Source organism: Crocodylus porosus, unplaced genomic scaffold, assembly GCF_001723895.1.
Source record: "Crocodylus porosus isolate Cpor-Errol unplaced genomic scaffold, CroPor_comp1, whole genome shotgun sequence".
Lineage (NCBI taxonomy): Eukaryota > Metazoa > Chordata > Crocodylia > Crocodylidae > Crocodylus > Crocodylus porosus.
The window spans coordinates 36329092-36344213 of record NW_017728909.1 but is presented as its reverse complement, the minus strand read 5'-3'; the positions used below and the strand labels follow the sequence as shown (position 1 = coordinate 36344213).

The 15122-nt window shown below is 43.1% G+C and overlaps 1 protein-coding gene and 1 long non-coding RNA gene across 2 annotated transcripts in view; one reads left to right on the top strand and one right to left on the bottom strand.

Moving 5' to 3' along the window:
• LOC109307925 overlaps positions 1-551 on the bottom strand; it is a 4721-nt gene extending 4170 nt beyond the window's left edge. The window contains exon 1 of the long non-coding RNA XR_002100405.1: positions 462-551. This is a non-coding gene — a long non-coding RNA (uncharacterized LOC109307925). The remainder of the gene's footprint in view (positions 1-461) is intronic.
• ANKRD55 (ankyrin repeat domain 55) overlaps positions 1-15122 on the top strand; it is an 82982-nt gene that overhangs the window by 15569 nt on the left and 52291 nt on the right. Inside the window, exons 2-4 of the mRNA XM_019532088.1 lie at positions 6616-6738; positions 9746-9876; positions 11532-11641. Coding sequence (XP_019387633.1) covers positions 6616-6738; positions 9746-9876; positions 11532-11641 — 364 coding nt within the window. The remainder of the gene's footprint in view (positions 1-6615; positions 6739-9745; positions 9877-11531; positions 11642-15122) is intronic.

Below are 15122 nucleotides of genomic sequence, written 5' to 3'. Positions count from 1 at the left end.
ACCTACAGGCTGGGGAACTCCCTTCTCGTCAGTGCAGAGGCAGAAAAGGATCTTGGAGTCATTATTGATGCCAAAATGAACATGGGCCTACAGTGTGGGGATGCAGTCAGGAAGGCCAACCGTACCTTGTCATGCATCCACAGATATATCTCAAGCACTTTCCAAGGTAGGCATTGTGGGGGGTTTTGGCACACTGTCCAAAAAACATTGCCCACCCCTGCACTACACAAACACACACAAATCAGGACAAAAATATTTTTTTTAAATAAAATTAAAATATGTTATTGTCAGTGTTTGATTTTTAGTATATAATGTGTTGGGTTTTTTCCAGTTCCAAGATGGCAAACCCTCTTCCCAAAAGGAGTATTTCTGGGGGCAAGGGGAAAGACTTCCAGTGGCAAAGTTCAGCGGTTAGGGGGCAGGACTTCTGGCCACAGTATGGTGACCAAGGGTTTGGGTACCTATCAAGGGGTGAGGCTACTCTTGTGACCCTTGACAGCTCACCAAAACTCATTAGGCAGCCCTCCCCCCAAAATGATTGCCTGCCCCTGCCATAGCAGCACTCCTTGGTGAAGTCCTCAGTTTACCTGCAAAACAGCTAGCACATGGGAAAGAGTAACGCAAGTCTAACCGCTCCGCCCTGCCAATGTGACACGTACTTAATCCAAAATCTATCCCTATGAGTTAGAAATTAGTCCCAACCTGCCTGTTTTGCTGAGATCTACAGTTGCAGCGGTGATTTGCATACAGTCATGTAGAGATCTACCAAACCGTACAGTGGAACCCTGAACGTATTTTATATGCTGACCATCCCACAGTTAGTAATGGCTTTTTCTTACTTAGCCTAGATCTCTTGAAGCGAGTGACCTGCAGGTCAAAGACTCAGTATCTAACTACCAAAATTCTGTGCAATCCACTCCTAGTACTAGCTGATTTGAAAGTAAACTTACCATGTTTAATTTATAAATTATTTTAAATGTGCCATGTAAGAGGCTAACTGAAAGAAAGCCTGTGGTTTGATTTTAATTTACCAGTAATGGAGTGGGAGTTTCTGTATTCTTGGAGATAGACTTAATGTCAGCTTTCTAACTCTAACCAGCCTATAATCACAACTGTGTGACAAGCTAACCTTTTCATGGTGAGAGCTGATTCCGTTTCCATGGTAGCTGAGTTTTAAAGCTAGGAATGATGATGGTGTCCCAGGGAGAGAAGGTCATAAGTGTGGAATTACAATGGATTTTAAATTGTAATGTGGAATTAATGTGAACTGCTCTGAGCCCACAGAGGATCAAGGGTTGGACTTCTATGTCAAATACTTTTTAAATACTTTTGTGAGCTATATCATTATTCAGCAATACAATATCAGAAGGAAAATTTGTGTCAGGAAACAATTTGAATTGTAATCTAAAAAACTGTTTGGGAAGAGCTTCTCTTTTTTCCTATAATTAATTTTCCCATGTAATTAAGTTATCAAAACCATTATGCAGTACATACACACATGACCCCTTTAACTGAGAGGCTCTGTCTTTAATCAGATCTTTGCCATCAGTATTACTTAAAATGTTGCCATCTTCTGTTCACAATGTAGTCCAGGAGGGCTGATAAATTTCACTCCAAAGAATTAAGGGTCTGGTCCCAATCACACTCCCAGGCCTTAGCGTAGCTCTTAGTCAATTTACATTGCCGTGTCTGCTTTTGAGGAAAGAAAACTGAAACTTACATTTCTTTGCAATTAAAGACCAGGGTTAATAGGCAACATTCACACCATAATAGCAGGTGCAGTCTTTCAGGGAAAAGGTTGTATGTTTTGTTGATTCACTGCTAGAGACAGCCTGTCACCACAGCTCAGCATAAGGGAACTGGGAGGGGCTTTTCTAAACAGAAGATTAAAAGTTTGAGCTAAGAAGTCTAGAGGAAGGAATCTTAGGAGTAGCAAGAAAGTTTGAGATGACAAATGTTATCTTATTGTTAATTTCTGTATTAATGAGCACAGACACCATGAAGGAGATGAGTTTGGACTTCATGGCTAGAGACAGAAATTACAGTTAAACTAGTATGAGTGACCAGAAACTGGTTCCAATCTGTAACACAACAGTTCAGTGCACATAAAATGCTTTCAAAACAAAAACCAATTTAAGATAAAACTGAATGAGTGTAGTATCACACCTAACTGATTTAGGCTAAATCAGTTTATTGAACTCCTGTGCCAGATCCCCTCCTGATTCAAGTTAATTCACGGTCCCCCAACATCCCAGGATGCTCTGCACATCCCCTGCAAACCCCCCTTTGCAAGGTAGGCAGACTAGCAATGGCCCAAACTGTCTGCTCCAGCAGAGCAGGGAGGCATGCTCTAGCACCCCCTGGCTTCTGGCCTAGGCCACTGAAAGCATGACACTGCATTTCTGGAATCAAAGTCTGTTCACTTGCTTATCAGTTCAACCTATGCAGTTTAGACTAATCTGCAAAGATTGAATTGATTCAGCCTTGGGCATTTTAACTGTTTCTATTTTGAGAATATTTGAACTGTAATGGAGAGCAAATTCAGTAAGACATGCTTACATGGATTTTTTTTCCTTTGGTTTTGTAAAAACAGCTCAATTTGAAGTTTCTGGCCTAATATTAATTAGAGCTGAGTTTACAAACTAACTAGAGAGGAAATGAAGATGAAGAAAATATTGATTCAATTGCAGACGCTGTGGCATGAAATGACAGGGTGTTGTAAAGGAAACTCTGAAGCATCCTCTGTTGTTTTGGTGCTACTGGCAGCTTAAAACAGAGATTAAAACCGAAAATATGTTAAGAATCCAACATAACAATGTATTGTTAAAGCTAGAAAAATAATCATTTTGACATCCTAACAATTTTTCTAAAATACAAAATACCCTATAAAAACGTAACAGTAAACATGCAAATTCACTAAATAATAAGAGTACAATCTAAAGTGTCAATGACATTAACATTCACTATTTTATGTGAATAATTATTTAGGTATTGCAAATACTCCTGTAGCAACATTTAGACAGAGCATTCTTTCAAAAGGCAGATTTGTTGATTGTAGAAAAATTCAGACTGCCAGGAAATACATTCCATCTGCCTCTTCAAGAAGCATCCATTAAAGCCTCAGAAATGCTCAGAGATATAATTTGTTTATAAGAATTACTTGTGGACAGGCTCAGGTTTCATTACCACTGAACCTGATTCACTCTCTGGCCTTGATCAAATCAACCAGCTCTCTGGGCCTTTTCTGTTGTCTTTTATATAAGCAACAGTTCTTCTGGCTGCCTTTGCATAAGGATTTTAATGTGCTTAACAAACACCTACAAAATCCCTCTAAATTGTGGAGGTATGGGGTTGAATTCTTGAACCCAGTCAAACTACCGTGTGCCGTTAATGGCACAAAGCAGCCTCAAAGCAGCAGGAGCTAGCAGTTCCACTGCTTTCTCCACCAGCCACCTCACCACCACCCTTAAACTAGTCTATCATACATTTCAATTAGCAAAGCATCATCAAGATCACATATCAAGTGCTGCTTCAGGTTTAAATAACCACTGCAGAAGGTTAAGAGACAGCAAGAAGTCCTTGCTGGTATCCACCATCATTCCTCAAAGGAGATACATAATTGTTCCAGAGGAAGGAAGTGCCAAATCTTTGCCTCTCCTATTGCAGTAATGTAAGAAAGAAACTGGAAATACCTGTATCCTTAAATTAAGCATTATCACGGTGTTATTGCTGATAATGCTTTGAGATAATTCATAGATTTCATAGATTTTTAGGGTGGGAAGAGACCTTAGTAAATCATTAAGTCCAACCCCCTGCCCTGGGCAGGAAAGAGCTCTGGGGTCAGATGACCCCAGCTAGGTGCTTGTCTAGTCTCCTTTTAAAGACCTCCAAAGTAGGGGAAAGCACCACCTCCCTTGGAAGCACATTCTAGATTTTGGCAACCCTCACTGTCAGCGGGTCTGCCAAGGACCCCCTGAATCCTCATAATTCCCGCCTGCCATGACTCGTATCTTGAAGAAATGAAATAGGGAGGAAGTGATTGTTATCTAAGGAAGTACCCGTGGGAAGCACCACGCTGAATAAAACTTACTTTTAGTGCTTTTATTCAATGGCCCTCTGTTGTTAACAGGAAACTCCCCTTGTGGGAGATCGCAGTCCAATGGATGAATCTTGGGGTCTCCAGCCTCCTGGCCAGCCCCCGTTCTACTGCTATAGTAAATGGAGGCCGCGCCGCCTCTTGCTATTTAACCTATTAGCAGTTTGTTATGGCCGCCGTCAGTCCCATCATTGCTGCTAATTATTCAATGAGTGGCTTGTTATAGCCGCTGCCTGAGGCGTTTCTCAGCAGAGACGACGTGTAGGCTCAATGGCTCCTTCCCGCTCAAGCTGGCCCTCTCTATCCTTAGTGTTTCCTCCCCTTTCTAGAGGGCAGGGGCAGGAGTCGTTGCTTCCACCGTCGTCAACTTTATGTGAACGGCCTGTTTCTTTGTGCTAACTAGGGCTCCAGCCTGCAGCTCAACTCCCCTTCACCCAGCACTCACCATCGTCCTGGTAGCCTCTGGGTAAGTTCAAGCTGGGTCAGATCCCAAGCTTCCTTCTCCCCGATCTTCCTTTCCGGAGCCTCGCCCCCACCGTTTTGTTTCCTCTTTTCTCATGATGCCTGAAGGCGTCCCTCCTTCTCCTTCCCTTCTTTTTATCCCCCAGAGTCTGGTTACCATTGGCTCCTTAAGGGCCAGGGCCCACCCTCCTTGTGGGGTAATTACTTCCAGCTGCCCCCATTCCCTTAGCAACAAGGCCTCAATGGAGACCCTGTTACACTCACCATAAATACATTTTCCCTAATGTCTAATCCAAATCTGCTCTCTGTCAGTTTATGGCCGTTGTTCCTAGTAACCACAAGGGGCGCCCTGGTAAACAGAATATCCCCTATTTCTTGCTGCTCCCCCTGATGAATTTGTAGACGGCTACAAGATCCTCTCTCAGCCTTCTTTTGCAGAGGCTGAAGAGATTCAGGTCCTTCAATCTCTCCTCGTAGGATCTAACCTGGAGGCCCATAACCATATGAGCAGCCCTCCTTTGAACCTTCTCAAGGTTATCCACACCCCTCTTGAAGTGCAGTGCCTAGAACTGGATGCAGCTGCAGTCTTACCAATACCGCATAGAGGGGAAGCATCACCTTCCTAGAAGCTCATGATGCACCTTCTAATGCATGAAAGAGTGCAGTTGGCTTTTCTTATCACTTCATCACATTGATGACTCATGTTCATTTTGGAGTCAAATATGACTCCGAGATCCCTTTCTGCTGCTGTACTGCTTAAAAAGTCACCACCCAGCCTGAAAATGACCCATCCACCACCACCCTCTGTGTGTGCCCCATAACCCAATTCTCCACCCACCTGACCATATAGGACTCTATGCCACAATCACCTAATTTGTTTATAAGAATGGGATGTGACACTGTCTCAAAGACCTTTTTAAAATCCAAGTAGATGACATCTACCTCAATTCCTGCATCTAAGCATTGTGTGACCTAGTTACAAAAAGAAACAAGGTTAGTCAGGCAAGATCTACCTGCTGAATAGAAAGCTGTGCTGGTTGCCTTTCAGCATTATTTTTCCTGCTGGCCACCCACAAATGTGATCCTTGATAATTTTTCCAAAGGTTTTCCCAAGGATAGAGGTGAGACTAACCGGTCTATAATTATCTGGATCCTTCTTCCTCCCCTTCTTGAAAGTAGGGCCACATTAGCCCTTTTCCAGTCCTCTTGGACCCATTCTGAGCAGCATGAGTGCTCAAACAACCTCGCCAGTGGTTCTGCAATGACACTAGCCAATTCCTTCAGCACCCTTGGATGAAGATCATCTGGGCCTGATGACTTAAACAAGTTCAGCCCCCCCAAATGCTCCTTCACTAGGTCAGTGCTAACTGTTGGTGGGTTGGAGTCCCGCTTGTGCCTGTCTATAGCCCCTTTGGGAGATATGTCTTTCTCTGTGTTTAGGAATACAGATGCAAAGCACGCATTTAGGAGCTCAGCCTGGTCCCTCCTATCTGTTACCAATTGCCCTAGTTTGTCATGTAGGGGGTCCTATGCTTCCATGCACCTTCTTTTTACTCCCTATGTACCTAAAGAAGGACTTTTTGTTGTCCTTAATATTTGTAGCCAGCCTGAGTTCCATTTCTGTTTTGGCCTTTCTGACTCCCTGCAAGTGCAAGTCAAGCACTCCTCCATGGTGGTTACCCCCTGCTTCCACAGTCTGTATGCCTCTCTGTTTCTCCTTTGGCTCTCTTGGCTTTCCCTGTGGTGAAAAAAAGTTTTTTCTCACTCACATTCCCTTCTGTGCCATTAATATGGTTTTCTATGCAAGTCAGAAGTTAGCCCTGAGTTTATGTCTGCATAGCTCAGTCATTCTGCCTGTGAATTCATAGGAGGATGTTTCTTGGCAGCAAAAAATATGGTTCAAGTGAACAAATGCCACATCATATTGACTGGATCTGTTTTGTTACACTACACATGTGTTATATAGTCACAAGCTCCTGAAAGTAAATAGCATTATTTTCACTGTTCTCCTGTTGTAATTTTTCTACATTATCACTTATATGTATCTATCTCTGTAGGCGATGCAGTAGAAGAAATTGACCTGACTGTGGTTTACCAAGCAGCAGCTAATGGTGATATTAACACTCTGACTGCAGTAATTCGTGAAGATCCTTCAATCTTAGAATGCTGTGACAGTGAGGGTAAAACAGTGATTTATCATGCTTCCTACAGGTTAATCACTAAAACATGGTACTGAGCTGTTACTGGTTTTTTTCAGTTTTATTCTTAATATCAAAGGTAAGGGAATCATCACAAATAGAACTGCATCTGGTTTCCCGCTTTTGTAAGTAGTAGAAATGGTGCATTCAATGTATTTTTGGACATCCACTGGATATAAGTATTCTAGAAGGCAATAATTTAATATAACCTTCTTCTTTCTTCATACTAATGACATAATCTGTTTACTCATACAAATGCAACTGAACCATGGATTTCAGAAACAAGTCCTCTGCCATGTATTTATTCAATCAGATTTAGAATGGAAGATGTTGGGAAACTGCTGAAATTTTACCAAAAGAGAAAGTAAATCATTTCTGTAGTCCAATTCAAATCATATATATTTTTGGACATTTTAAGGACCTTTGGGGCCAAATTTTCAAAATTAGACCATTTCAGTTGTTTGTACTTGTGAAATATGGGCCTGAGTGCAAACAGATAAGTGATGAAAAGGTAAATATGGAGTTGCTTGCAAAAAAAGGTAATTGAATGTATAATTACCTGTTCTATGCTTGCCACTTCCTTTTTTTTAAATTCAGGACTCCATGCTATGTCCATCACTGTTGTACCCAAATAACCCTCATTTTGTGCATGCAGTTACTTGTAAACATGCATGAATTTGCCAAGTAAATATGAACCAAATGAATGTGTCACATTAACTAGGTTGTATTCAATTCCACCTCTCATTTTTAATCACAGTGATGTTTTTCGAAGATGCAGATGAAAAATATACAGTCTAAATCCTAAGAAGTGCAGAGATCTGTGTCAGTGACATCTGTATCACAGATTCAGAGATAGTGAAGCTCTGAATGGATGGGCTCAGCAGGATTATGGAGGGAACCTAGTTCCGGCACCAGTCTCTTGCTGCCTGTGATAGCAGAGAGGCTGACCACATTGAGGAGGAAAGTAACCTCCCACATGCCTCCTGAATGATTAGTTCAGCTGTTTCAAGAATGATATTGATAGAGTTAAGCTTCCTACCCCAAAGCCCAACAGTCTCCAATATCATCTTTATAATGTCCCCAGGGTTCCGGCATAGACAAGATGAGATCCCAAGCATTAGTTTGAATGTTTCTTCCTGATTGCCTTCTATGATGAAATCACTGGCTTTGTGGATGCAGGGAGCACAGTGGGCATGATATACTTTGGCTTTAGCAAGGCTTTTGATACGGTCTCCCACAACATTTTTGCAAGTAAACTAAGGAAGTATGGGTTGGATGAATGAATGGTAAGGTGGATAGAAAGCTGGCTGGATTGTCAGGTTCAAAGGGTAGTAATCAATGGTCTCCCACTACAGAAAGGACATAGACAAATTGGAGAAAGTCCAGTGGTGGGCAATGAAAGTGGTGAGAGTTTTTAAGACCCAGCTACACAAAGCCTTTGCTGGGATGATTTAGTTGGGGATGGTCCTGCTTTGAGCAGGAGGTTGGACTAGATAGTCTCCTGAGGTCCCTACTAACCCTAATTTTCTATGATTCCTATGACTGTACTCTTCTTTCCAGTAATGGGAAGAACTACAGGAATCACACTTAAATTCTGAATGTTCCAGAAAACAGAATAATCTTTCAAGGATGACTTACATGTGATAGCATCTGTAGACCACATTCTTCTGTGCACCCAAAACAGTGTCTATTCTCTTAAATAGGCATACACAGATAAGATGAAATGGAAGTCTAAGGGGAGAGCCTTCAAGGTCTGAGCTAGCCCATGTTCTGAGAAATGTCACTAGCAGGGAGCCAGGCTCCTGTTAATTTAAGGGGAAGGTGCAGCAGGCTAGCCTTGTGGTGTAGGCAGGCAACTAGCAGGAGCTACCTGCTTTGCAACAAGCTGGCTGTGTGGGGCAGAGTCCAGGCAGCCTGAGGATAAAGGCCATAAGCAGCTGGGTTGAGCTGCAGCAGAGTGGGGCAGGCTGACAATTAAGCCCAAAGGGAAACCCCTGTGCCTGACTTGGGGGTCACCTGACCTGAAGGGGCAGTGCTTCAGAGCATGTAAGTCTGGCACCAGAAGCAAGGTGGGCACCTTACTCCTGTGTGCTACAGGGACCAAGAAAGCTAGGAGATGAGAGCCCAAAAGGGTGGGAGGGCTTTTAAGAAGGCATAAACCTGAGATTTTTGTTGAAAGTGATTACTTGTATTTGTATTGCATTTGAGTTGGAACCAGAGGACCAGGCTGTGGCTATGGGAGCAGCAGGAAGGCCACAATGGTGCTGAAGAGGTACCCTGCATAGAGCCCTGTATGGGTCAGAGACCATAAGGGGGCTGAGCAGCACCAGAACCACCTGGCCTGGGGAAGCTGGCGGGGGGGGCATAAGCAGCTTAACCAAGTCAGGGACCCCAGAGGTAAAAAGAAAAGCCTTCCCTGGACCCCAGGAGACCCAGAGCCTAAGGGGCAGGGGGCCCAGAGCATGTGAGAGACAGGGGACAGGGGGCAAGAAACTGACATACAGTGACGGTTGAGGCCAAAAAAGCCAGGCCAGAATAAGTGGGCCACAGCTGGAGGCCGACAGCCAGAGTAATGGTGGGCTAAAGCCAAGAGGGCAGAATCCCCTATGGGAAGCCATGGTTATTGCCCCAAAGGGAACTTATGCTGTAGGGCACAGATAAGAACAGGACACTCCTGGGGCCTCAGTTCTACTACAGTTGCCTACATGGTTAGTATCTGAAACCCCTGGCTCGCACACAAGGCTGGTCAATAAAAAGAATGTTTCAACCAAAAGTTAAAATAACTAAATGTGACTTTTTTTTTAAGTGGGTGATCATCCAGCTGGCATGGCGATTGATTCTTGGCTCCAGGACAGCCCACTGCAATTGTTAAACAATTGTTTGGGTGGAGAGGGTGTTATTATCAGCTCTGAATTTAGCAAACAAACAACTGTGTAGGGTTTTAACAAATTAAGGATTGTAAAAGACTATCTAACTCTTTTTCCCCAAGGTTGCACGCCTTTGATGCATGCCATTTCAGGACGCCAAGTTGATACTGTGAAGCTGCTGTTGAAGATGGGAGCAAACATTAATACTCAAGATGCCTGTGGACGCACAAGTTTATCTTTGGCAACTTATCTGGTACCAAGAGTTTTATGGAAAGCATTTGAGGACAAGAGGGCTGTGTGGGTGTGTGAAATAGAAGATGATTTTTTTAATATGTCACCAGAAGAGAGTGAGTACAACACTTGCACGGTTCTGAGCTTCAGTGAAAATATGAACCCCATACCCTCAATGGCAAGTCAAGTAGCAAGAAAAGGATGGTGGTTTCTTTAAGATTTCCCTTTATTTTTGGTGTTAGGTGACATGGAAGGGCTGGAAGAATGTAGCTCCTGAGCTGCGAGCTGACTGGAAGGGCTCAGGGAAGCCATTCTTCTACATTCTGCCTTGCCAGATGGAGTCTTCTCTCATGTCCTTACACCAGAGAGACCTGGCTAGATGGACCAGGAGTTGGGTAGCACACTGGGACACAATCCTTTAACCTTAAAACAAGTTTAAGAGAATTCGGCAGCAGGCTAAGACCACATTTAGCAGGATGGAAGGGCTTACTGCCATCCTTCCTAATTAGGTGCAAACATGGAACAATGGCCTGCACTGTATGGTATGATTTATTACTGGATAACAGCCAGAGAATCTGTTAGTAAAGTCACTGCCTAATTTCATCACATCCCTTTCCTTTTATCTTCCTGCATACTTAGAACAAAAACAAAGCTTCAGTTTACCTGTGATATTTTCATCTAGAAAGATGTGTGTAGAATGTAGCAAAATGGACAGCCCATTCAAATGTACTCCACAAGCACATAACATTCAAAAATCAGCATTTCCTTTGCCAAATATGTAAAAAAATTCTCATGATTAGAAGCCATGCTCCTTTCTTCCTTCTTTCCACAAAGGGGAAAAATAATTCTTTGAAAAAAATAAATGATTGGAAAACATTTGGGTTTCTCAGGCCTCCTGGCTTCATCGCTGCCATTTCTGCTTCCAAGCTGTCTTTAGTGTGAGATCTAGAAAGAATCTGAAGCAGATGCCATCCCAGACTATTAACTTCAGTGTGCAGCGAAGTGCAGACCTTAGTCCTATGTTCCTCTCACAAACTTCCCTGCAACCAAATTGTAACTGGTAGACAACCCAAGGAGACTGCACTTCCATCTTTCTACCCACTCCCTTTATCATACTGAGCAGTCTAAACTTGACTTGTGTAGGACTGATCATGCTTTGTAGGTTCTTCACTAGGGCCTTGATTTGAGGAAAGCACTTAAGGATATGCTCAACTTCCCTGGGATTCAGGCTCATCTCAAATTCTAGGGCTCTTACTATTTAATATCAGTGCTAGCCTCTTATAAAAAAGTTAAGATCAAATGTTCAGGCTCACATCTTAATCTGACTTAAGTAGCACCATATGTGGCCAGATGAACAACACTTGCTAATGATGCAGAAATGAGCAGTGTTTTAATCACTATGTTTATATCTCCCTCCTGCCACAGCTGCAGAAAGGCCAAAATGCAGTACGATGAAAAAGCTTAATTACAAAAATGAAATACCTGGGACTTAATAGGAACTAATTCTGAACCCCCTTTGAAGCTCAAAAAAGATGTTTTCCTGCAAAAAAAAGGGGGGCCAAATCCTTGGCATGTAGTCCATATCAAAGTCAATGGCACTACAACCTTACACACCAAATGAGATTCTGGCCCTGAATCTTCCAGTTACCTCATTAATATTATCCATTTTCCTTTTAGGGCTGGCTCGAATGCTGCGTCAGCCTGCTTAGAAATGGTGCTAAGCAGAACATACCTGATAAAAACGGAAGGTTGCCACTGCATGCTGCTACTGCGGACCTTGATGTGAGGTGTGTCCCCCACCTTCAAACAATGTTTGCGTGTAAAAAAGAAAAAGTCTAGAGGTGCAATGCATGGTTAGCAGAACCAAAAGAGAGTGCCTTATCTGGAAGCACCATGGGGTGAGGTTAGTTGTGACAGTTACACTTGTGACTTGCTCTTTTATTTGGTAATTACCCCTCAGGTAAATGAAGGGTCTGGCAGGGCTCTAGAGCTATACACAGTGGGGCCATCTACATCAGTTATATACTGTGGAGCTGACTTATTAGCTCTGCAGCAAAGTGTCAGCATCTATACACATGGAGCTGTTAGGCTGGAGTAAACTAATTAACTCTTCTGTAGGATAGTACTGACCAACACAAGTACTATCCTATGGTGGAGTTATTTACTCCACCACAACGCTCATGTAGACACTGACCGGGGCTGGCTGGGGCATGAGGGTGCTACAGCGTGGGGCTGCCTATTGGTTAGCCCCATGCTGCACCCTTGTGCCACAGCCACTTCCTTTGCAGCACATTGAGCGGGGTCAGATCTCAATGTGCTGCAGTTCCAGGTGCACATGCAAACATTGAGCCCAGGAGCAATAAACTCTGGTGCAAACTATGCCAGTTTATTGTGTCAAATTAATTTTACATGTAGACCCACCCACTTACATATACATAATGCTATACAGTTGTGCCACACTTGTATGTTGATGTAGGGTGAAGTATCGGCCTGAAAGGAAGGAAATTTTGAATGCAAGCTGGAACTCCTGATTTTCCACAGTGACCTGTCACTGTCTATATGTTACAAAACCAGCTGTCTACACTAGAAATGCTGATGGAAGTTTCTTTCCTTGAGTGGTGTCACACATTCTTCACTTGCAACAGATTGCAAATCATTGGACTGTTGTGATATATTGGAATTAGTAGCTGTTAGGCTGCTGTCACACATTCTCTTGCAATAGCTGCAACTCATTGGAATGTAGTGCCCTGGTAAAGTTAGTACCTGTTAGGAAATAACCCTTGCCTGAAAGGGAACAACTTTGCAATGCCACAAGGACATTTAACACGTGCTAACCTGCTTGAACATGCATCTGTTCATGTTTTAACTGCACTTAGTGTTAAGTTAAATGTGTAACACCGCCCTTTGATACGCAATGCAAAATATTTCTTATTGCATTGTCACAAAATGACATGGTGTCAGTATTCAGAGCACTGATCATTAACATGGGTTTTTATGCATAAGTCTTGCATGACACATGCTCAGTGTTTCTGCAACCCTCTCAAATACAACTCTTCCAGCAGGAGGCACAAAACCTGTTAACCAACACTATGTCAACTGCATATCACAGAAACTGGGTTTTACTGCTTGGATACTGGGGCCATGGTCCCCAAATTCTGGACAATACTCCATAGAGTTGTTGCTGGTGCTTTGCAGACAGGTCAATGCTCCTTTCTGGTTCCAGAAGATCAACTGCAATAAGACTCAGTTAAAATTTATTCAGTATTTTCCTAAAGCTACTTTTTCATATATAAAATTCCTATAGTTACCACAAGGACATTAAGGTGATACCTATGGCTTTGTGTGTTGGAAGGAATGGGGGTCAGGGATTAATCTGGGATCTAGAAGGAATGTTTCGCCCAGGTCAGTCTGGCAAAGATTCTAGCTGTTTTTGCCTTCCATTGTAGTATGTGACATAGTCCACTTCCTAGGATCCTCTGGACATACCGTAGTGGCAGGGCATTGGCAGTGCCTTCATCTCTCCTCCTTCTCATCTGTGGCTGACTGAGGGGGTCCTTGGTGGTTTCAGCTTTGTGCTGTAGTTGGTATGTAAGTGTTTGGAATGGATGATTTTGGAGTAAATGATTGCCTGCAAACTCAGGGAATTGGCCCCTAGAGTTCCCTTCCAGTCCTGCGTTCCTTATTTGTAGGGACCTACCCAAATCACAGTTGCATGTATTTTGCAGAAATCATGAAATTGGGTGATCTCCATGAAATTCACGGGGGAAAAAACTTACTAAAGGTAAAATGCTGGTTCCTCACTGGGAGCCAGCAGTCCTCCTGGCCATGCAGCACACCCCAGGGAAGGGCAGAGTGAGGCTGCCAGCACATAGGCAAGCAGGCAAGGTGGCTGCCACTCCCACCCCTTGCCACTCATTGGCTGAGAGGCAGCCCCGCCCCTCCACCAATCAGTAGTGAGGGGTGGGGCCACATGATGGACAGCACTTTCAGCCAATCAGCAGCAAGGGGTGGGGCTGTATGACAGATACAACCCACTGGTGAAGAGGGCATACAAGGGGGCACCAGGGCCCTACAGCCAATCAGAGGCTTGGGGGTGGCAGGGCTACCTCAATAAGCGATCCATAATGGCAGCCAGCCCTGCCATCTGCCCATGAAATCAGTCGACTGCCTCTTCAACTTGGATAGTTCCCTACTTACATGATTGTTATTACTGGAAGGGCAGGCAGCCTGTAGGCTCATGAATGGGAAGGCAGTTGTCACCAAACAGCTGTTCTAACACATGCCATAAGATGTTGTGCAGTGGATTGTCTCATTTTTGGACAAATATTACTGGAGATATATCGAAATCAGAGAAGCATTTCTACAAAGTCAATCACAAGTAAGGCTCTGTTTCTGTCATTTCTCCCATCACAAATAGGAGTTCTTAGCATTTTTTTAGTATTTTAACTTTATAAATTTATGCAAAATTCTGTCTTGAGCCAAAACATTTCTGGATGCAGAAGTCATCATAGACTGACTTGAAGTTTAAGTGACACTGTTGTTAACACAGATGAGTCAAAGCAGTCTTAACTTCTGTGCATTTGTGACAGCTTCTATCTTAGCCAACCTTTTTCACTGCTGTATTAATTTTCCACCTTCTTCATTGTTTTTAATGCATCATTTCAATGGTGCAGTTGGAGGGTTGCAGAACAAGTATGAGTGTATTATCATTAAACAAATCTTCCAAAGAAAAAAGGCTGTGTTTGCACAACATTACACATGCTGATATTTGAAAGGGAACAATTATTTACTTTTAAGTGCAGTATGCGGGGTTCCCTGAGGTTTTTTCACAGTCCCCATGGAAACTGTCAGACCTTGCTCCATGCAGGAGCGTGCCAGCTGCTCGGCTCCTTTTCATCTGTCCTATTAGCCCAAGTCAATAAAATTAGTTCTTCTAGATATGATTGCCCTGGTACCAGCAGGCAGGGCTGAATTACCATACCCATTAGTGATTTTCCATTGTATTTATTTTTGTTTTTTCATATCTAAACAGTTACCAAAGCCTGGTAGTTGGTTATAAAATGATTTCTCATTCAAGCTTATGAACTAGCAACCCACTGGTACACATACTTATGCTAAAGGAATAATCATCTGCTCATAGACCGTGCAGAAATAGAAATGCCCAAATCAATCCTCATAAACTTTTTGTGTGCACAGGCTGACAAATCTTTAAAGTTCAGTGATGTTTCATGGGGGTACTGAGAGGAAAGAAATAGTAAAAGCAAATAA